General features: G+C 45.0%; 1 protein-coding gene across 2 annotated transcripts in view; it reads left to right on the forward strand.

The window, feature by feature from the left end:
• The window catches only part of LOC126190750 (junctophilin-1), a 960,015-nt gene that overhangs the window by 632,846 nt on the left and 303,191 nt on the right, over positions 1-23,978 (forward strand). For both annotated transcript variants that reach the window (XM_049931259.1, XM_049931258.1), the window contains exon 4: positions 22,949-23,116. In XM_049931259.1, the coding sequence (XP_049787216.1) occupies positions 22,949-23,116 (168 nt within the window). The remainder of the gene's footprint in view (positions 1-22,948; positions 23,117-23,978) is intronic.

Here is a 23,978-nt window from a genome sequence, read left to right on the forward strand (position 1 = left end):
TCGTTGGGCAAAGCGTGTGTCATCATCGCCGCAAGGTCAAGCGAGACTGTCTGATCTCCCGCGTGCGGGCCGGCCGTGCACAGCTGTGACTCCTGCAATGGCGGAGCGTGCGAACACACTCGTTAGAGATGATCGACGGATCACCATCAAACAACTCAGTGCTCAACTTGACATCTCTGTTGGTAGTGCTGTCACAATTGTTCACCAGTTGGGATATTCAAAGGTTTGTTCCCGCTGGGTCCCTCGTTGTCTAACCGAACACCATAAAGAGCAAAGGAGAACCATCTGTGCGGAATTGCTTGCTCGTCATGTGGCTGAGGGTGACAATTTCTTGTCAAAGATTGTTACAGGCGATGAAACATGGGTTCATCACTTCGAACCTGAAACAAAACGGCAATCAATGGAGTGGCGCCACACCCACTCCCCTACCAAGAAAAAGTTTAAAGCCATACCCTCAGCCGGTAAAGTCATGGTTACAGTCTTCTGGGACGCTGAAGGGGTTATTCTGTTCGATGTCCTTCCCCATGGTCAAACGATCAACTCTGAAGTGTATTGTGCTACTCTTCAGAAATTGAAGAAACGACTTCAGCGTGTTCGTAGGCACAAAAATCTGAACGAACGTCTCCTTCTTCATGACAACGCAAGACCTCACACACGTCTTCGCACCCGAGAGGAGCTCACAAAACTTCAGTGCACTGTTCTTCCTCATGCACCCTACAGCCCCGATCTCGCACCGTCGGATTTCCATATGTTTGGCCCAATGAAGGACGCAATCCGTGGGAGGCACTACGCGGATGATGAAGAAGTTATTGATGCAGTACGACGTTGGCTCCGACATCGACCAGTGGAATGGTATCGTCCAGGCATACAGGCCCTCATTTCAAGGTGGCGTAAGGCCGTAGCATTGAATGGAGATTACGTTGAAAAATAGTGTTGTGTAGCTAAAAGATTGGTGAATAACCTGGTGTATTTCAATGCTGAATAAAACAACCCCTGTTTCAGAAAAAAAATGTGTTGCATTACTTATTGAACTGCCCTCGTACATATGTTGTATCTGTCCTCTGGAACATCTCCTAGAGAACATACACCATTCTAATCCTGCAGCCACTATGAATCGAGACACAAAGGAAAGATGCCGCCAGCAGTGATGCTAATGAGCACAGGCACTACATCTGTAGTGTGTGGTATGAGTTGAAAATTCGGATCTGACGAGAGACATACTCGGGTTGACCATATGATTGTCGTAACCACAGCGTCCAGATGGCATAGCAGTCAGCGCATTTACCAAGTAAGCAGGAAACCCACGTTCGAATCCCAGTCCAGCACATATTTTCGACCATCATTATTAATAAAAATCGGTGCCCACTGGTAGCTAATGTCTTTAATTCCTTTGTGTCTCGATTCATAGTAGCTGCAGAATCAAAACTGTGTCTGTTCTTTCAGACAAGAGCACACACAACATATATATAATTCGGGAGATGACAGCCAGTGATCCCTTCAGTGCAGATGCACGCCAAGCTCGAAATCTCATGGGAATCGGCGAGATGCCGCGAGTAATGACGCTAATGAGCAGGTGTAAGTTGAGATTTGGATCCGATGGGAGGTGTGCAATCGTGTGCTTGTGACAACTGTGTCCAGGTTGCATAGTGGTCAGCGCATCTACCTCGTAAGCAGGAGGCCTGGATTTGAATCCTGTTCCATCACAATCCGAAAGAACTGACACCACATGTACGGGGTGTTACAAAAAGGTACGGCCAAACTTTCAGGAAACATTCCTCACACACAAAGACAGAAAATATATTATGTGGACATGTGTCCGGAAACGCTTACTTTCCATGTTACAGCTCATTTTATTACTTCTCCTCAAATCACATTACTCATGGAATGGAAACACACAGCAACAGAACGTACCAGCGTGACTTCAAACACTTTGTTACAGGAAATGTTCAAAATGTCCTCCGTTAGCGAGGATACATGCATCCACCCTCCGTCGCATGGAATCCCTAATGCGCTGATGCAGCCCTGGAGAATGGCGTATTGTACCACAGCTGTCCACAATACGAGCACGTACCGGGGTTGCGTAGACAAGAGCTTTCAAATGCCCCCATAAATGAAAGCCAAGAGGGTTGAGGTCAGGAGAGCGTGGAGGCCATGGAATTGGTCCGCCTCTACCACTCCACCGGTCACCGAATCTGTTGTTGAGAAGCGTACCAACACTTCGACTGAAATGTGCAGGAGCTCCATCGTGCATGAACCACATGTTGTATCGTACTTGTAAAGGCACATGTTCTAGCAGCACAGGTAGAGTATCCCTATGAAATCATGATAACGTGCTCCATTGAGCGTAGGTGGAAGAACATACTGACGAAACTAAAATGAGCTCTAACATGGAAATTAAGCGTTTCCGGACACATGTCCACATAACATCTTTCCTTTATTTGTGTGTGAGGAATGTTTCCTGAAAGTTTGGCCGTACCTTTTTGTAACACCCTGTAGAACATGGCCTAGTCACTAGATGTTACCCTAATAATAATAAGAATAAGAAATCCATCAGGGGCTTTTCACCCCATATAAGGTTGCCCAAGTCGACTGTTCCTGAACTGATTGTGATGTGGACATAAGAAGGAACAACTAAAACTCTACCTAGATCACGCAGATGCCGTGTACTGGCAGACAGCGACCTTTGAGCATTATGGAGATAGAAAATCGCATGAAATAGGCGGAAGGTTTTCAAAGCGCTACCAGCAGTCGAGCTACCACAATGACTGTGCATCGGGAGTTAAACAAGAATGGGGTACAACGGTCGAACACTTCCTTTAGATGATGTAAACACTTTAATGTGTATTCCGTACGATAGAGGAACAGTTTGGAGAGGATGACTGTATGAGCATTACAACGCAACCTGTCATAAGACAACACCCTTGAGGCAATGGTTCGTTGAGAATAACATTCGTGAAATTGACCTGAACCCAATGGAACACCTTTGGTATGAGTTAGTAAGTCGACTTCGCTCCAGTCGTAACCTCTGGTTACGGCTCTTGGGCGATAAAAGGCCACCATCCCTCCACACACAATCAGACGCCTCATTGATAGTCTTTGCTATTGGTATCAAGCCGTCATAAAGCCGAAAGGTGGACATACCCAGTATTAATGTCTACTAATGCTTATTGACATTAACGGACTGAAAGTAAGGTAAATTAGAATGCCAGTCAGTGGTCCTTTTTTTATTTTTTGCAGGTCATTTTAGAGAGATCGTATTTTGAAAAGTTCCCACGCCGACACTTGTCCAGTACCTGTGGTAGCACACACTAAAGAACAAGTACATGCACTAGTTATGTAGATTCTGAACAGTAACGAGACAACTGACCGTCACAGATTGTGCTCAAAATGACCAGCGGCAGCGCAAATACACGGTTCCAGATTGGTATGGGACGACTGCTGCATACGTGCTAGCATTTCAGCGGGGATGTCAGAGGAGGACGCAGTTTTGCGTCGTTGCACATCATCGGGTGTAGTTGATATGTCCTTTGTAGTCAGCGTCTTTCAGCTTTCTCCACAGGGAAAAGTCTACAGGCGTCAAACCCGGCCAAGGTACAGGTCCTCTGCGTCCAATCCAAGCTTTGGAAACAATTCGTGAAGTGCTTCGTGCGCTGTGGGCTGAACAGTCATCATTTTGGTGTGGTTGGGTCCTCCTAGTCCGCAGAGGAACGTTTTCCAGCATCCGTGGATTGTGCCCTGTTAAGAGGCTGCGATAAGTGTGCCCGTACGGTATTCCGTCTATGGAAAACGGCCATATGAGCTGATGGTTCTCTGTCCCATATAGCACGTTTACACTCCGTGCACGCCGACGTTCCACCTGACGAAGCCAACAGACCAACAGTGCATGGTTCTGCGGTATACTTGGCCTTGATTGGTAAGCCGGCCGGAGTGGCCGTGCGGTTCTAGGCGCTGGAACCGAGCGACCGCTACGATGTCCTTAGGTTAGTTAGGTTTAATTAGTTCTAGGTGACTGGTGACCTCAGACGTTAAGTCGCATAGTGCTCAGAGCCATTTGGACCATTTTTTGGTAAATGTGGCTTCCTCATTAATTCTCAAATGGTGATGGAGAGAGATGTGATAGGAACGGAACCTATGTCGATGGAGAATGCGTAGAACACTTGTCTGACTCATACCTTCCTCGCACGATTGAGCGGGAGCTAACGTGTGAATCGACTGCAATAGCAGCAAGAACATTTTTTCCCTTCTTCTGTTGTGATTTGTTTCCTTCTGTTACGTTGTCTAGGTATTACACTACCACTTTCACGTAAAGGTATCACTTTTTTTTCTTTATTGGATTTCAATTCCCCCCCCCCCCCCTCAGGGGGGGCGGGCTGGCAGCAGCGTAATATGCTGCTCCACAGCCTACAGAAAAGTTAAAAAAAACATAATAAGAATAGAAACAAACAAGAAAAACAGGCGATAAAACGGTGACATTGTAAACAACATTAAAATGGCAGGAAGTTGGAATTTAAAATATAAGAACACTGGGTAACGATGCGGATGAAGACACACAAGAAGTAGACAGGCACTACTAAAAACACAGCGACAGTCTGGTTTCTGTTAGCACGAGACAAAAAAACACAACTATCGACAGTATGGCGGCTGTTTGCAACACTGACACTCACTTATAACAGCACTATACAGGTGACATGGTGGCAGATTGGGGGGGGGGGGGGGACCCGGACCTTTTAGGGGGAAAAGGGGGGAGGAGAGGAAAAAAGAAAGGGGGGCAGCCGATGGAGGGAGGGGACATAGAAAAGGGGGGCTGGGCGGACGCGAGGAGGAGTTGGAAAGCCAGTGGAAGGGAGAGCAGAAAGGACTCAGTGGAAAGAAGGGAGGAAGAGAGTGGGTAGGTGGGGGAAAAAAAGGATGGAAGGGAGGGAAGAGGGAGCCCAGGGAAAGAACAAAGGGGGGGGGAGGTGAGGATCAGAGTTGATAAAAGGGATAAGTGGAGGGAGAGAGGGCATCATCAGGGTGGGGGAGTTGATGGAGGCCATCTTGTGAAAGGAGATGAAGGGTGTAGAGATGGAGGGTAGGGGGGCACAACAGTGAAGGCACGGCAGGGGGCGGGGGTTGGAGAGGAGAGGAGCAACCAGGGCATGAGGGGGATCAAGACGGCAGTAGGTGTAGAGTATGTGGATCTGTTTGTGGAATAGGAGCAGATGGGGGAAAGGAATCAGGTTGTAGAGGATCCACGTAGGGGATGGGAGGCGTGTACAGAAGGCATGGTGGAGTGCTCGGCACTCGAGGACCTGGAGGGACTTATAGAATTTGGGTGAGGGGGGGAGGGGACTGGCATAACAGAGGATGGGACAGATTAAGGAATTGTAGGTGTGGAGGGTGGTAGAGGGGTTCTACCCCACAAAAGTATCAGAATGATTTCGCTTATAACATTCGACTCTTTCGTTTCCGAACCAGAGCTTCTTAACGCGGATTGATACATTTATTATGGTCTACCATCCCTGAACATTTGTAACAACATCGCGGAAACACCCTGTATACACGAGTGACGTTCAACAAGAAATGTAACACTTCTTTTCTCGGCCAATTGCAGATGAAAAGATGCAGAATTTGTTGTGTGTCAACGTTGGATATTCCCGCTTGCCCTCTTTAGTTTCATGATGTTCCCATAGATGGCAGCGCTACATGTAACATTGAAAATGCAGAATGTAACGGAGGTGCGTACACAGTGGAAAACCAGAGCATAACAGATATTCATAGGCGCTTGCGGAATGTCTACGGAGATCTGTCAGTCTGGCAGTGGACAAAAGCACAGTGAGTCGTTGGGCGAGGCGTCTGTCATCATTGCAAAAGGTCGCGCGAACCTGTCGGATCTCCCGCGTGCGGGCCTGCCGCTCACAGCTGTGACTCCTGCAGTGAAGAAACGACTTCAGCATGTTCTTCGGCGTAGAAATGCGAACGAACTTCTCCATGACAACGCAAGGCGTCAAACACATCTGTGCACCCCAGAGGAGCTCACGAAATTTCATTGGACTGTTCTTCCTCATCCACCATACATCTCGGATCTCGCACAGTCAGACTTCCACCTGTTTGACCCAATGAAGGATGCACTCCGCGGAGAACAGTACGTGGTTGATGTGGAGGCTATTGACGCAGCAAGATGTTGACTCCGACGTCAAAAAGTAGAGTGGCACCGTGCAGGTATACAGGATCTCCCAGAAAGATGGTGTAAAGCTGCCGTATTTAACGTCGATTATGTTGAAAAACAATATTTTGCAGCTAAAAGAGTAGGGAAAAATATAATGTACTGGAATCCTGAATAAAACCAACCTGCTTTCAGGTAAAAAGTGTTGCATTACTTATTGAAACCCCTTCGTACATACATTTTCAGGCGACGGCGTCCATAATGTCGACGTTCTGTATTGTCATTGGATTATGTTTCTAGACACGGATTGCTATCCCCATTTTGCTCCTCAAGACGCTTTCTACATCACATCGAAGTTTGGCGGTGTAAATTTGAAACCCCCTGTAGATTCTTAAATCCTTTCCATATTTTACTCTCTAACTGATCATCAAGTAATATTCCTTCCCTCGTTACTCGGTTTTTATTTTTGCTGAGAGTGTGGTTTTAAGTTCCCGTTGCGCCTGAATGCTAACGATGGTGATCATTCCGACACATGCACAACAGCGCATGACTCTCAGCATGACGACCATTGTTGCGTCTTCCCTCGACGCGACAGCAGGGACTGGGGGTGGTAGGGAGGCGCGGTCAGAAGTGCTCACTGGCCACAGTGTAACACCTCATTCCTTGGCCGTGGTTGTGTGCTCTTCCTCTGGCCGTTGTCTGCGACAGGGTCGGTTCTGGGGGAAGGAGGGTTTCTTCAGCCTGGAGTTGATGGGCCGGTCTTCCCCTCATTCTCCTAACTCGGTCGTGGGCAGAACCTACAGTACATGGCTTTCTTACAGGAAAAGTTATAATGGGGTATTTCCAGAAGGCCTACATAGCTTTCCAAAGTCCGTTCCCGTGCACGAGCATAGAAATGTGAATAGTGTGGTGTCACCGCCAGACACCACACTTGCTAGGTGGTAGCCTTTAAATCGGCCGCGGTCCGTTAGTATACGTCGGACCCGCGTGTCGCCACTATCAGTGATTGCAGACCGAGCGCCGCCACACGCCAGGTCTAGTCTAGAGAGACTTCCTAGCACTCGCCCCAGTTGTACAGCCGACTTTGCTAGCGATGGTTCACTGCCTACATACGCTCTCATTTGCAGAGACGACAGTTTAGCATAGCATTCAGCTACGTCATTTGCTACGACCTAGCAAGGCGCCATATTCAGTTAATATTGTGAATCAAGTACCGTCAAGAGCGACGTTTATCGTTAATGGATTAAAGTATCAAACTAATTACGTCCGCTTTCTGAATTCTCATTCCTTGTCATGTTCTAGATCTCACAGTATAGTTCTTCCCTCTTCACGCCAGCCTGAGTGAGCTAAAACGTGTGCATTTCGGCCTCCTCTAGTAACACGGTGTTGGCTCTTCTGCCAACACAACAATTAGAAACTGTACTGTTTTTCTCGGCGAGTGTTACGATTAGTCAGCTTGCAGTTGTTCGGTGGAAAGGGGCCTCAGAGCAGAATGTGGAGCTATTAGCTAGCTGGGGATGGTGTTCTATAAAATTGACTGACCTGGCTAGGCTAAATCAGTGCCAATAAATTACATTTGTATCTATGCAAATCTTACAGCTATGTTTTTATGTGATTTTTTTTCTATTGACTTTTTTGCTGTGGTGATTATCGTCGAGAGATACTAGCGGCCAGTTGGATGTGGCGTATGAACACTTGGTGGAATACACAGTCTAGTCTAGTGGCCGAATCTCGCATGCTTTCTGAATGTAATTCAGTTGCTACAGAAAGTCTGCCCAACCAAACGGGTCTCGGAAGACCCAACAGTACCGACCGACCGACGTGTCATCCTCAGCCGATGGGCATCACTGAGCGCAGGTACGAAGGGGCATGTTACCAGCACGCCGCTCTCCCGACCGTTGTCAGTTTTCGTGACCAGAGCCGCTACTTCTCAGTCAAGTAGCTCATCAGTCGGCTTCACAAGTGCAGAGTGTGCGCCCAATAGCCAACAGCGCTCAGTAGACCCCGACGCCTCCCCCATTCAAGTGCAGGCCAAGCCCAACTGCGCTTAATTTCGGTGTTCTGGCGGGAACCGGTGTTACCACTGCTCCAAAGGCGTTGTCTCAGTTGTTGGAGGGTCCTGATTCTTGACATTGGAGTTGTGCGAGGATTGATACTGTCTCATGGATCAATTACATTGATTCTACAGTGTAACAGAGAAAAGGATTACTCCTGATCCGCCAATAAACGTTCCCAATTAAATCTGCCGTGCAGTACGTCGTGCAATTTGTCTCACGCGCTCTACATGGTCAAGAGTACGTGCACTCTGGCAGTGGACTCGAATATTACTTGGCGCGATGCAACGGAAGCTCCGAGAACGGATGAAAGGAATGTTCCAAGAGCAATCGTCTTTTCAGACGAGTTCTGGTTCTGTATACACCATCGCAATGGACTTAGTTGTGCGTGCAGGATCTGAGGACAGAAAACGTTTCCATATTGTATTCGTCTTTCTCATACGGGTCCAGCACATGTCGTAATGGCGTGGCAACACGATCACTTCTGGTTCGCATAGCAGTTCTGACGCGATAAGGCCGATGGCTGTGACCTGTCTTCGTGGGCTTCGTCTTTCAACAAGATAACGCAAGGCCATATGTTTCCTGTGCTTTCCTGACTACCTCTACACAGGGGTGTTCGACTGTTGGCCTGGCCAACACGTCCCCCAGATCTCTCACCCATTAAAAACATGTGATGAAGAGTTGTCGGGAGACTAGCATTCCACTTTATGACTGATGAATTCTGGCACAGAGTTGGAGCAACATGGAATGACGTTCCCAAATCTCTTATCCAAGCTCAATTCAACTCTATCTCCATCCAAGTTAGAGCCTTTGTTGCTGCCAGAAGTTGTAATATTGCATACTGAATTTTGTACACTGTTTCTCTCCAAATAAATACTCTTACTGCTTCGTTGTATATTCACATTAGCTTAAGTTTAGTTATTTTGTATTCTTCCAGGAGCTGGGATCTTTAATGGACGGCTGTGATTGCAGCTGCCTCTAGTTTCAGATTGCACTCACCATGCTGATCAAATTTGATTGTTAATGGCATACTGTGATGCCTGAAATAGTCCTAGCACACAATACGACACATTTGTTCACATTTGCCGTGTTATTTTCGAAGAGCAGTAGTAGCATATTCATGGTAATGCTGGCTCATTTTGTATTTAAACGCGGTATTGAATCTTATTGATTCCACTGATGTCCAATACATGTTCTCGTGCGGGTTGCCAATATAACAGGGGCAGAGGCATGAGGCCACAAGCTAGGCGCCATCATCGATGATGTGATCAACATCATGTGATAAGCCACGCCTCGCGGCTGGAGGCGCCATGTCATGAATCGGGCGGCCACTCCCGCCGGAGGTTCGAGTCCTCCCTCGGGCATGGGTGTGTGTGTTGTTCTTAGCGTAAGTTACTTTAAGTAGTGTGTAAGTCTAGGGACCGATGACCTCGGCAGTTTGGTCCCATAGGAATTCACGCACATTTGACATTTTATAAGCCACACTTCCTTTCAATGACTTTATCATGGTCCTCCCCGCTCCTTTCCGTTCCCCTTCGCTCCCCACTCCTCCAATCAGAGCCTATCATTTTACCTGTCATTAAAAGGAAACAGCCAAACAGTACTTTGTATTTAAGGAGCCATTAAAATGAAACAGCGGTTCACAGTGTAGACCCAGAGCAACAATCTTGACGATGCTCAAAAGTATCAAAATATTGTTTGCAAAATGTTCATATGTATTTATCCACATAATTTTGTAAAGGGTCTATCTGGCAGAATTTTCACCTTTAAAATACCACACATATATCAAATACCATACATATATCAAATTGATATCTAAAATATTACTGTGATGTATGAGAGTAGCTCTGGGGCATTTACTTTGAGAATCCACAGTTACACTATTTGTGTAAGACATAATGTAGTCTCAATTAAGTATTTCCACTATCCACGTCTAAATTGTTTTTTGATGTTTGTGAAGTGTCACACTGTTTGAAAAACCGCATCGGCAACACAATGTTTATGTCAATGTTATTTCGTCAGCTTGTAAAGAAAACAGCTGAAGTTTTTACAGGTTTGTTAATAACATTTCGTCTTAGGGAGCGTCAGTTTAGAGGCGAATGCTCCAAACCTCATTTAAAAACATACAACATAGCCAGAGACAAAAACATTGATCAAGCACCGTCATACAATAGAGAGAAGGTTCTTGAGAAGATCCTTATTGTGAAGTGTTACTTTAACTGCGTATTCTCGTAATACACAAAAATACGTTCAGAACACGAAACCACAGATGGAAGGTCGATATCACAAAACTACAATCCTTGCACGAAAATAAATTTACTTATCAAAATAAGTAACAATTTCAAGTGCAAAACACACACACACACACACACACACACACACACACACACACACACACATGGTATCGTAATACACAAGTAAAATTACTGAGCTGTAATCGCAGACAAAAATTCACGCTTTGCACTGATATAAAATTGTGTTATTTCTCAAAATATATAAGATTTTGCGCAAAAAGCATACATGGCATTACATTCGTAATCTAATTGTTGTACAACACATCGTTTATATATTGGCACTACTGATAAAACTTACAGTTTAAGTAGAATTGTCAATGGCCAAAGTTGAATATCTGCACCACACTTTGCAAACGCAATGGACCCTCAAATATTTCCACATGTAAACTGTCAGTATTATTTATCAAAACACACAAGGCTCTCTTATGGGCATTACTGAAAGTTATTGGTTAGTCGAGAATAATTCGACCTTTGTATCATGTATTAAACAAACCAAATTCCATGAATACTGGTTATCTAACATTAAGAAACACACATCGGCACTGTTTTGATCTAACTTACAGCCTAAGGTGCACTTATTGATGAGAATTTTCAGAGTAACGAATATTATTTCTACATGCAAATTTGTCAGAAACATTTGTGAAACTGATGTCAAAGTCAACTGAACGTTGTATTGATCCTATGTTTGAGTATTAACTTCATTCTGCAGTTCAAAACGTTTGTCATTTTGTGCTATCTTAAAATGAAAATTGCTCGACTCTTCGGTGAAGTACATACAAAACAGAAGTAGTAGGACTCAAACAGGTAAGAAATGATGGTCACTATGTTCTCAGTTACCCCATTTCAAGGTCGGAAACTAAATGACACTTCAATGAAATAGCATAGTGAACAGCAGTAATACATATTTATGCAAGCACGAAACGAGGGTTGCTGTGCTTTCATTTACTCATTTTCTAAGTCGTCCAAATATTATAGTGACTCCATGCATAGGTTGTTTACTTTATCTTGCAATACAAAGCGTTGCTATCTTATACTCTTAATGTGAAATATTATAGTAACCCTTTGAACTTGTCGACAGGAATTAACAAAGCAAACAATGCTATCATGTTATCCCCGCATGTAATATTGCCCAAAATTCAGCCAAAAACCAGTATCAAAGTCAGTGAAACATTATAGAGACCCCCATGCTATGGTATTAAATCCATATTGCAGTGAAAAACTTTTGTTTTCTTCTGCTGTCATACAATGAAAACTACTTGACATTTCGCTGAAGTAGCACACTGTACAGTAGTAACACATATTCAAATATATAAGAATCAAGTGTTGTTATAATTTCAGTAGCCACATTCAAAGTCATTCAGACATTAGTGACCCCATGCTAGAGCGTCAACTTTACCTTGCAGTACAAAATGTTTGACGTCTTCTGTTCGTCATGCTGACATATGCCGTCACACAGTTGATACTACTTTGGCGAAGTAGCAAACTGAACAGTAGTAATACGCATTTCTACAAGCAAGAAACGGGGGTTGCTATGCTTTCGGCTACCCACTTTCCAAGAGCTGTAGTTAGAAACATGTTTAGCCAATACTTTATAAAATTTTATTCATGTTTCTTTCTGCAGTGTGTTGCCTAGTATTCTTTGTCTTGTACCACTATGGTGTGCGTACTGTAAGACCTTCGGTACACACATTCTCAGATTATTTGACTTGTCGCTCTAACGAAGTAGGCGAGTGTCAGCAATATGTCTCGTGGTCTTGTCGTGTCGTGTTTATCTTCTGCCGTTAGGTCAGACGATAGAAATGCCACTTGCACGCTTAGAGTAGCAGTTTGACGGTGACCAACTTTAAACAGAACTTGATTAATTTTCACACACATTTATTAAAATAATAATAATCACAGGCATTACGTAAATTGATTGTGGATGCTGTTTACAATTGACAATCTGAAGTTCCTTTGGTCTTGGTACGTTAATCTTACTCTCACATATCTCTGATACTTGACAAAGGGCCTAGTCATTTATCTTCATGGCTATGTACAGGAATATGATAATCTTACTAGGCGCAGACTGAAACTTGACTATAGACTGGTACAGACTAATGCAGACTGGTGCAGACTGACTAACTGGAGGTCTGTACACTCGTTATAATACCTCGAGCGTTCAGGTATCACTGAACGAGTGTGATCCGCGATGAGAAAAGGTTCTACGTTAGCAGCAATCTCATTGGCTGCGTTACATATTAATACGCGGATCGGCGGAAGCAGAATTTGGTCCATCTCTAAAAGGCAGCGCCATCTCGTAGTGCGGAGACGGACGAGCGCTGCGCCTGCGCTGTTGTGCTTAGAGGAGCGTGCTCTAGTGGGAACGTTGTGTACGCGCTGACTATGCGGAACTATGAACACAACAACCACACATCTGAAATTAATTTAATTTATGTGTAATTTTCAAGGTGGTGCTTGCAACACAGCCTAAGAAGTTAGAATGGGAAACTTCTTCTAAAACATGCATTTTTTGCAACGTATGTGCTCTTTTACTTCGGAAGTTATAATATTATCCTTTCTGTCAAAAATATTAGAACTGTGGTTCTCGCGTATCTGGTATAGGCAGGGAGCGCTTTGCAGATAGTCCTCGCTCCTTTGCAATACTATGTGGTCATCAGCGAAAATCACGGTATTTGTCCAGATATCTGGTCCTATTTTAGTGCCACTGTTGACCTTGCGTTTCCATTGTCTAACAGTATCATTAGTGTAGCTATTGAAAATTGTGGGAGATAGGCAACACCCATGTCTATTAACTGTTATGATTTCAGTCTTGTCCGTATCTACGTTTATTACGATTTTTGTTTCATGATATGCAGTTTTAATGACGTGTACTAAGGGTTTGGTGTGCCCTTATATTTCTAAAACACTTTACAAAAATATAATACACCGGTTGACCCGGTTGAAAGCTTTTTCGTAACTTACATGTTTCCACATTAAACTTTTTTCTAGGCTTTGTCTTATTACAGTAATACTGAGTGTTTCAAAATGAATATCAGGGTTTTGAGGCTTTCCAGCATTTATTACATTCAACTTGCAATAATAGATAGTACATCAAAAAAAAGAGTAACTCAAACAGTTTTGTTTGTATATCTGTGAGCAAGTGCATGCGCTGTTTCCTGTGCATTCCATTAGAAAGCGCTAGTAGCAGGGATGGCGACTATTAAACTGAAAGCTTTTTGTGTTTTACAGTTTGCAAGGACTGAATCTGCTATTACAGTGCAACGTGTATTGCGTAATCTTCCACATGGTAATAACATCGGTAGATGGTATCATGAGTTTCAAGGCACCGGCTGTGTTTGCACAATGGGACAGCCAAAAGTGACTGAAGAATATACTGAACGAGCCTATAACCAAGAAATGAACTCAGAAGGCTAGTCGTGAATTAGCAATTCCAGTGATGTGTGTGTGAATAATTTTTAAGGAGGCGTTTACAACTACGTCCTTACCATTTGCAGTTGTTACAAGCTCTAAATACTACAGACTACAGTTTACGTGCCAACTTTGCAAGGGAGAAATGTTGCTGCATGACGATGAAGATTTTCTGGGTCGCGTCTTCTTCAGTGATGAATCGACGTCACACTAAGTGAAAATGTGAACACGCATGATGTGCGCATCTCGTGGGGGCACGAGATACTACAGTTGCAACGAGGCTCCCTTAAAGAGAATATTTTTTGTGCCATATCCCACAAAAAAATTTTTTTTTCCTTTTTTCGGTGAAGCAACTATAACTGATGTTTCTTATTATGACGCGCTAGAACTATGCTTCTTTCCTCAATTGGAAGTAGCTGTATCACAGAATTATATTTGGCAGCAAGATGGTGAGCCGCGTCACTGGCTTAACTCAGCATTGGCTAAACAACGTTGTATTCGACCTCTAGACTGACCGCAAGGGTCAGAATGATAAAGCCTGTTTCGCATGGCCTCCACGTTCACTCGATATGACGCCATGTGTTTTTTACGTATGGGGGTTCACGAAGGATGACGTGTATATGCCTCCGCACCGGATGACTTAAAAAGCAGGTCTGAAGCGTTTGTTGCAACAATTATTTTGTACCCACCGATCGAGGTTGGGGAAGAACTAGCCTATCGACGCAATGTGCGTCGTAGACGAATGGTGCTGACATTGAACATTTTTAGGAAAAGCTGTTGGAGTTGCTCTTTCATTTGATGCGTTATTTATGATTTTGTGAATGTAATAAATGCCATACAGGCTAGTGAAATGAAGTTCCAGAGGAGCAGGTTGGATGTAACAAGACGAGACAGATTGCGAAATGTGTATGTGAGGGAAAGACTAAAGGAGGAACCAGTACAGGACAGGATAGAAAAATCAAGACTGCAGTGGTATGGACACATGAAGAGAATGGATGAGGGAAGAATTCCAAAGAGGATGTTTGATCTGCAACTGGGGGGGAAGAGGCCCAGAGGAAGACCAAGGGATAGATGGGTGAAGGGAGTGAAGGAATGTGTGATGAGAAGAGGCGAGAACTCGACGAAGGTGGAAGAGGGGGAATGGTGGAAAGACAGAACGATGGAGAGACTTGTGTTCCCGACAGACCCAGCCAGTGGCTGGAAACTGTCCGAGATGATGATGATGAATAAATGCCATATAGCATTAAAACCCTGATATTCATTTCGAAACACCCGGTATTGTCGCTACAAGACCCTCCTTTCCAAAACTCAATTTGCTCTTCTAACAGTAGTGATTCAGCTATGTTTTAAGACTGTTGTTGCTGGCCGCGGTGGTCTAGCGGTTCTGGCGCTGCAGTCCGGAACCGCGGGACTGCTACGGTCGCAGGTTCGAATCCTGCCTCGGGCATGGGTGTGTGTGCTGTCCTTAGTTAGGTTTAAGTAGTTCTAAGTTCTAGGGGACTTATGACCTAAGATGTTGAGTCCCATAGTGCTCAGAGCCATTTGAACAATTTTTTAAAACTGTTGTTCATTCTCAAGACGACTTATTGCGCGGTATTTGTCGCAGTTATTATTCTTATTAAACTTGTATTACGGTCTAAGGCGCTGCAGTCAAGGACTGTGCGGCTGATCCCGGCGGAGGTTCGAGTCCTCCCTCGGGCATGGGTGTGTGTGTTTGTCCTTAGGATAATTTAGGTTAAGTAGTGTGTTAGCTTAGGGACTGGTGACCTTAGCAGTTAAGTCCCATAAGATTTCACACACATTTGAACATTTTTTCGAAACTTGTATTATTTCATCCGTTATCCATGAGTTATCTTCTTTTTTCAGAAAGTATGCACAGCTCCTACCGTTACCGTTTATTACAGTGAAATATGCGCATAAAATATTTTAGTGGCTAAATCGGTTTCGATTTACAAGTCATTTACAATAGCTGAGGACTTTTGATTGGTCTAAGACTGTGCCAAGTCTTGTTCAAGGGACACCGTATATGCGAGACTCCTATCAATACATAGACTGCCTGTAAAAGTACAATAAAATTCAGTTATCAGCCACAGCCATTTTGACTGATAGTATACAGAGCTTGTAGACCGGCAGCTACACCGTTTCACGATCATTGCTCTGGTTCAATGATTAGGTGGGGGCTTTCTAACCGCCGGAAGACCACATGGGTCGACATTTTCCCACCGTCGGTCCGGTAGTTACGTATCTCTGTGGCTAAAAGACCTCCCACAGCTAGTCAGCCTAAGCACAGTCAACTCATATTCAATGTCTACGTCATACTGTGTTGTGTCTGTTTAAGTTCCGCGCATATGAGGCCGAAGTACTAGCTCATGTACATACATTTTTCGAAATAACCGCCGGTTCTAGGTAAACCACATGAATCTCCTACTGGATTAGTTACAAGGAAAGCTTTTGACGTCCAGTCAATAAGCATGTCATTAGAGAACAGCTTACCTCGGATTGGAGGAGGATACGGAAGGAAATCTGCCGAGTCCTTTTCAATCACTTTAGCATCAGGTGACTTACGGAAACTATGGAAAACATAAATATGGGTCACCAAGTGGGGATCTGAACCGCAGTTCTCCTGAATGCGAGTCCAGTGTCTCACGGTTGCGTCACTGCACTCCGTTACATGTCACGGATTGCGCGGCCCCTCCCGCCGGAGGTTCGAGTCCTCCCTCGGGCATGGGTGTGTGTGTTGTTCCTAGCATAAGTTAGTTTAAGTAGTGTGTAAGTCTAGGGACCGATGACCTCAGCAGTAGGAATTCACACACATTTCACACACACAGTCATGCTCCTTAGGCGGTCCGTTCCCTCATGGCACTTGGTTAATCGCTCTTCTGAGTGATGTGTTGCAGTTCGACGCGGGTTCCTATCCTGTGCCAACCCGTTCATTTCAGAACAGCACTACACCCAGCAACTTTAATTTTTTTGTAGGATAAGTTCCAGTCTCTGTCTTCTCTGACAGCTCCCTCCAGTATCATGGAAGCTATTCCTCGATGTCTTAACATATGTCCTATCATCCTATGCCTCCTTGTCAGTGTTTTGCAAGTCTTCCTCTGCTCGCCGATTCTGCGGAGAACTTCCTCATTCATTATCTTATCTGTGCACCTAATTCTCAGCATCCCTCTGTAGCTCCATATATCAAACGCCTCGAGTCTTTTCGTGTTTCCAATGTCATATTATGTGCTCCTTGCTTCTTTCATGTTATTTTGCTTTCAAGGTAGCAAATTTCTTTCATTTCGCCTACTTCGTAGTCCCTAATATTGATGTTAAGTTCATAGTTAACCTCATTTCTAGTATTCCTCATTACTTCTCGTTCTTCGATTTACTCCCAGTCCATTGAATTAGCTCATTAGACTATTCACTGTTCTCAAGATGCCCTACAGTTCTTCCTCACTTTCACTGAGAACTGCAACGTCTTCAGTGAATATTATCATTGATATACTTTCACCCAGTATTTTAAACCCACTTCTAAACCTTTCTATTAGTTACCTCATTGCTTCTTCATTGTACACTTATAACACTACGGGAGAAAGACTGTATCCTTGCCGTACAGACTGTATTCTGGCCGCACGCCCTTTTTAATACAAGCACTTAGTTCTTGTGTAACTTATGTTACGTATACAGAGTGATCACTAATGTATCGACAAACTGCAGGGACGAATTTCTGACTGGAAATGGAGGAAAAAAGGTACTATGAACATGTGCCAACTCCCTGCACGTTCGTCTGTCTGAAAGGGTCCATGGTCACACAGACGCACAAAAAGGGCTTGAAGTATTGTGTAATGTAGTAAGTTTCTATGAGGGTACTTGTTTTGGTATAGGCGTGCTGCCTCTCCACCGTTTCCATGCCCTTGGCCGGACACAAATACCATCCCGGCTTGTTCCCACCATGAATACCGGGCCATTCTGCTGCTTACAGCACGCTTCTCCAATCACACAGCGTGCAGCGCAGAAAGAACACACGGCATATGGTCAGAGGAACTTGCATTCGTCATCGCCATCTACCGTGGCAACGATGCATTTCCGGACACATGTTCATAGCACCTTCTTTTTCATCAATTCCCAGTCAAGAATCCGTCCCTGTAGTTTGTCGGTTTTATTAATGTTCACCCTGTATAGTTAGGGAAGCGATGTAAAACATCTTTCATTACAGCTGATATCTATTTTCCTGAGAATTTCGAACATCTTGCACCATTTTATTTTCATTTACCAGCACTTTTTCTAGCTCGACGAATCCTATTGATTTTTCTTGTTTCCATTATCAAGGGCAATGTAAAAACTGTCGCTCTGGTACGCTTACCTTTACGTCAGTCAAACTATCAACTAATAAATTCCAAGTTTTCTTTTCTATTCTTGTGTATGTTATTCTTGTTAGCAAATTGGATGCATTAGCTTTCAAGTTGATTGTGTGATGGTTCCCTCACTGTCTGAATATCTGCAGACAAATGGCAACCCGCTCTTCCTCAAGAATCTAAGCCGGAGAAGGTAGTGATGTTGGACGCTGGGTTGACGAGTGAAGTCGACGTTCAAATTCCTCCCAAACGTGTCCCACTCGGCAGGCCAATCCACTTCAGGAGTGATATTGTCCACAAACCGTTGCCCCACAGGCGCTGTTTCTCTACGGTACGTGGTACACAATGCTGTAAAATGTGTCCGTGTCCTTCCGCATCCAGCGTTTACCTGGGCTCAGTAAGGGGGCCACACCCCCTTACAGTAACACTGCCTCATACTCCACTATTGGCACTACACGTGATGGTAGGTACTGTTCTCTGGGCATTCGCTAAACTGAAACAATTCCATTGAACTGCCACAGCATGTGTTGACAAGTCCGCCTCTCGTGACATCTAGTGGTCAATTCTGCATTACCCAGGGGTGTACGGATGCTTTTGATCAGACTGTGTATCTAGTGCCAGAATTTTAGGTAGGTAACCCCGCAAGGAACTTAAAAATGAAGTTTTCCGCAGTGAAATGCAAAATCTTACGTGCTGCATTTCCTGAGACCTTAAGGTTTGAAATAACTCCCTAGAAAATGAAATTTCCGAAATTCCCATACACACACACATCCAATTTCGCTCAAACAATTTCCCGTGACAAGTAAAGAGAACAAGTGAAGAAGTGACAATGGGTCTATCGATTGCACCATAAAAGACACGTTACGTTTCATTGAAGCTTATGTGATGCAGAACTTAATATGTTCAAATACTAGTTGCCAACCACAAATAAAAATTATTAATAATAATAATAATAACCTTCGAACCCAGAGAACCGGCCAACGCACCGGAAGACTCACCACCACCAACAAAAGAAGAAATCCTCCACTGCATAAAGAAACTGAAAAACAACAAGGCAGCCGGTGAAGACGGAATAACGGCAGAACTGCTGAAGAACCTAGGACCAAACTCGCTAAACGAAATCACACAAATCATACAGAACACCTGGACAACCGAAATCATACCTGACGACTGGAAGACCGCACTCATTCATCCGCTACACAAGAAAGGTGACAGGACAGACACAAACAATTATAGAGGAATTTCCCTGCTACCGGTCATCTACAAAATTCTATCAACCTGCCTTCTCACAAGAACGCAAGGACAACTGGAACCCGCCATCTCGGAATACCAAGCGGGTTTCAGACCCAACAGAGCCTGCCCCGAACAAATCTTCAACCTGAAATCAATCATAAAATCCCACATGACACTTCCCAGCAAATTAGGGACTCTGTTGCTCCTGGGGTATCGGCGAGGACCATTCGCAACCGTCTCCATGAAGCTGGGCTACGGTCCCACACACCGTTAGGCCGTCTTCCGCTCACGCCCCAACATCGTGCAGCCCGCCTCCAGTGGTGTCGCGACAGGCGTGAATGGAGGGACGAATGGAGACGTGTCGTCTTCAGCGATGAGAGTCGCTTCTGCCTTGGTGCCAATGATGGTCGTATGCGTGTTTGGCGCCGTGCATGTGAGCGCCACAATCAGGACTGCATACGAACGAGGCACACAGGGCCAACACCCGGCATCATGGTGTGGGGAGCGATCTCCTACACTGGCCGTACACCACTGGTGATCGTCGAGGGGACACTGAATAGTGCACGGTACATCCAAACCGTCATCGAACCCCTCGTTCTACCATTTCTAGACCGGCAAGGGAACTTGCTGTTCCAACAGGACAATGCACGTCCGCATGTATCCCGTGCCACCCAACGTGCTCTAGAAGGTGTAAGTCAACTACCCTGGCCAGCAAGATCTCCGGATCTGTCCCCCATTGAGCATGTTTGGGACTGGATGAAGCGTCGTCTCACGCGGTCTGCACGTCCAGCACAAACGCTGGTCCAACTGAGGCGCCAGGTGGAAATGGCATGGCAAGCCGTTCCACAGGACTACATCCAGCATCTCTACGATCGTCTCCATGGGAGAATAGCAGCCTGCATTGCTGCGAAAGGCGGATATACACTGTACTAGCGCCGACATTGTGCATGCTCTGTTGCCTGTGTCTATGTGCCTGTGGTTCTGTCAGTGTGATCATGTGATGTATCTGACCCCAGGAATGTGTCAATAAAGTTTCCCCTTCCTGGGACAATGAATTCACGGTGTTCTTATTTCAATTTCCAGGAGTGTAGATGCTTGAGACTTCAAGAAGTCTCTGGAACCATGGTTTCATTTGATTAAAGCACCTATACCTCGGCTTCTTCCAGAATCCCCCGTTTCGTTCGCTGCTGATGTGCTGTTTCAATAGAGCTGGAGATCATCTGCAATGCTGTTCTTGTTTAGGGGGGCTGAGGCATGAACGGGAATTTGGATGGAAGAGGGAGGCGTGCAAGGGTAGTCTATTCAGTTGTACAAAGCCACTGTGTCAGGGTGGCGTAGTAGTTAGCGTATCTGTCAAGCGAGCAGGACACGCAGGTTCGAATCCTGGACTTGTCACAAATTTTTGTTCATCGCGTAAGTCTGAATACATGCAGCGTAGATGTTTGGGATCTGAAAGGGTTATTTTGAAGTTCTGATCTGCCTCAGCGTTCTGTTCCGGCAGCAGCGTTTTACAACATATTTCTACACGAACAGTTTAGCAATAAGTAGAAGGAAAACATCAAAACGGGGCGCGCCACTAATAGTTCGTCTGGTTAGTAGACGGCTTTTCCAGTCTGTTTTATTTGGAACTGTGAACTCCGGTGCTCTATAAATAAAAAAATGGAACGTGTTACTTACTGCTGCATAAATATTCATTACGGCTTTCTGTCGCCGGCTATCGCCTCATTCGTATGAAAATTTTAGTTTTATCTAATTTTATTTGCATACATGACAGTGGCTTGCAAATCACGCAGCGCGAGTCGTGCTTCAAAGGACATACTGGTGTGTGACCTTGCCTTGCACGTCATTTCAAGGAGGAGCGGGTGTTTCTTTGACCTACAGTCCGGAAAATGGGTTCCACAGCTTTTCCGCCCGCGCGACACGCGGTTAAGTTTTCCATTTTCTCCGCCTGGATGCTCTCCACATGACGTGCGAAATGGCGTTTCTCTGCCAGCAGCATGGCGTTTGCCAAAACGTAAGTTCAGTGTTAATCGTAGTGCATGTTAACAACGCGCAGATGCTGGTTCTTCAGTACTTGGAGATTAAATACACGGCGTCCACAATTAAAGCTCCAATAACAACTGGCTGTAAAAAGAGAACCGCAGCTCAGAATGGCATCAAATTTGAGCAGCATATTATTGACGCAGAGGGAAACGTCATGGAAAAAGATACCCATGGATGGCGCTGTAAGCTTCATCACGTAAATGGTTTCGGCTACAAATGACAGATGAATCGCAATCGACCGCTATGATTTGAGTTGCACATTAACCATCCATTCTGTCCAATGTGCATGGCTGTGAAAGTTAGGCAGTCACTAATTATGGCACTACTAGTTGGGTAAGCCCATCCACCACGGCAAGGTCGTACCACATTGGATGGGAAAAATCGTTTTTTTATTGTACCAAAAACCGCATAAAAAGGAAAATGACATTGATGTTGTGAGACTGGTGCAAGACATGTTTCATGTGCTGTTTACCGTTTTCTGGCGCAAGTTGAAATCGAGAGACAGCATGTTCCACAGCAAAAATATGTTCAAATGTGTGTGAAATCTTATGGGACTTATCTGCTAAGGTCATCAGTCCCTAAGATTACACACTATTTAACCTAACTTATCCTAAGGACAAACACACACACACCCATGCCCGAGGGAGGACTCGAACCTCCACCGGGACCAGCCGCACAGTCCGTGACTGCAGCGCCTTAGACCGGTTCCACAACAAATCAGACTGGCTCGGAGACCACGTTCAAAATGCGTTGCGCATTGCATGTTTTCAATTCAGGTACTTCCGTAACTGGAACACTGGGACTAGGGGACTGATGACCGTAGATGTTAAGTCCCATAGTGCTCAGAGCCATTTGAACCATTTTTGAACTCTCCATCCAAGATAGCATCCTGGAACCTCCCGCCAAAAAATCTTCAAACCAGTGCAGATTTACCTTAACAAACCGTGGTGTGTTACTGCGTCAAACGATTTCCGGAAGTCAAGAAATACTGTATGTATCTCACTGACCTAATTCGTGGCTATCAGGATGCCATATGAGAAAAGCGCGAGTCGAGGTATGCATGAGCGACGTTTGCGGAATCCACGCTGGTTGGTATAGAGATCATTCAATTCGGAAACCTCATTACGTTTGAGCTCAGAAAATGTTGTAAGATTCTACAGAAACGAATGTCGAGGGTATCGGACGGTTTCTGGTACTCGAACGTGATCTGTGCTTTCTTTCAACCATCTTACAGTTTTCTTTTATTTTTTTTAATTTTTTTTCTTTTATTTTTCGTGGGACAGTTTATGGTTAAGAGAGAGGGTAACTCAGCCACAAATCAGCTCCATCTAGCTTTGGAGCTTTATCAGAATTTATTTATTCAAGCTGTTTCTCAACGCCACTCTTCTCAACGGTGAAGAGCAGCAGCAACTGTGGTGCGTGGCTGTGTTGCAGGGCCTGAAGCTGAAACACCGGAGCGCCAGCGACCTGGACAAGCGCGGCACGTCCGCGAGCATCCGCAGCACCGGCTCCACCACCTCGTGGGTCAGCACCGACTCCTCCCAGTCGGCCGTCACCAACGCCTCCGTGCACACCGACTCCAACGCCAGCTTCGTCGTCGAGGTAGGTCCGCCACTACGAGGGGTAGTAATGAGGCTTGTATTATCACCCAGGATAAATAAGCCTGGGACATTGCAACTTGGTGTTAGTCCTTCTCTACATATGCACCCTTCAGTGTGACGCATTTTCCAAAACGGTGGAGGGCTTGGAGGAGATCTTGTTTGTAGAAGTCTGCGTGTTGGCTTTTCAGGAATCGTTACACCTCGGAAATCCCTTGTGATGGTTTCTTCATACGATGACAGGCAAGGAAGTCACTTGGTGATATGTCAGGATGATATGAGTGTGTCAGTCAAAATTTGATAGCCCAAGCAGGCAGCATGGGTGAGTTCGTACTATAAAGAATGAGGTGCGGCATTGTCGTGGCTCAAAACCACCCGTTTAGACAGCTCCCCGGGACGCTTCTTCTTGAGAGCCTCCTGTAACCTTGTCAGGAGACATCGGTTTGCTTTGTACGAGTTTAATGTTTTTGCACTGCACCATTGCAGTCCCAGAAAATACTCAGCGTATCTCGTGCGGTGATGGTTGGGTCTTTGCCTATTTTGTGGTGATGAATCGACAAGTTTCGTCCCCCCCTCGCTATGGTCTTTTGTCTCGGGGTCAGAGTGATACATCTAGCACTCCTCCGTGCTGATTAGGTGGCTAAAAGAGTATATCTACATCTGCATCTACATCTACACTAAGTCTGATATACAGGGTGGTCAGAAAATGTCTGAAGCGCTTGTCGTGATGTTGTAGGGCAGATTGTACTGAGACATAGATGTTAAGAAAAAAATGCGATACGTTGCGCCGTTTCCGAGTTATTTAGCATTGAAGTTAGCCAATCAGATCGTCGCGCGCTAAATTCGAGTTTCAGCTAACGAGACAC

Source organism: Schistocerca cancellata, chromosome 6 (assembly GCF_023864275.1).
Source record: "Schistocerca cancellata isolate TAMUIC-IGC-003103 chromosome 6, iqSchCanc2.1, whole genome shotgun sequence".
In the NCBI taxonomy this organism is placed as follows: Eukaryota; Metazoa; Arthropoda; class Insecta; order Orthoptera; family Acrididae; genus Schistocerca; species Schistocerca cancellata.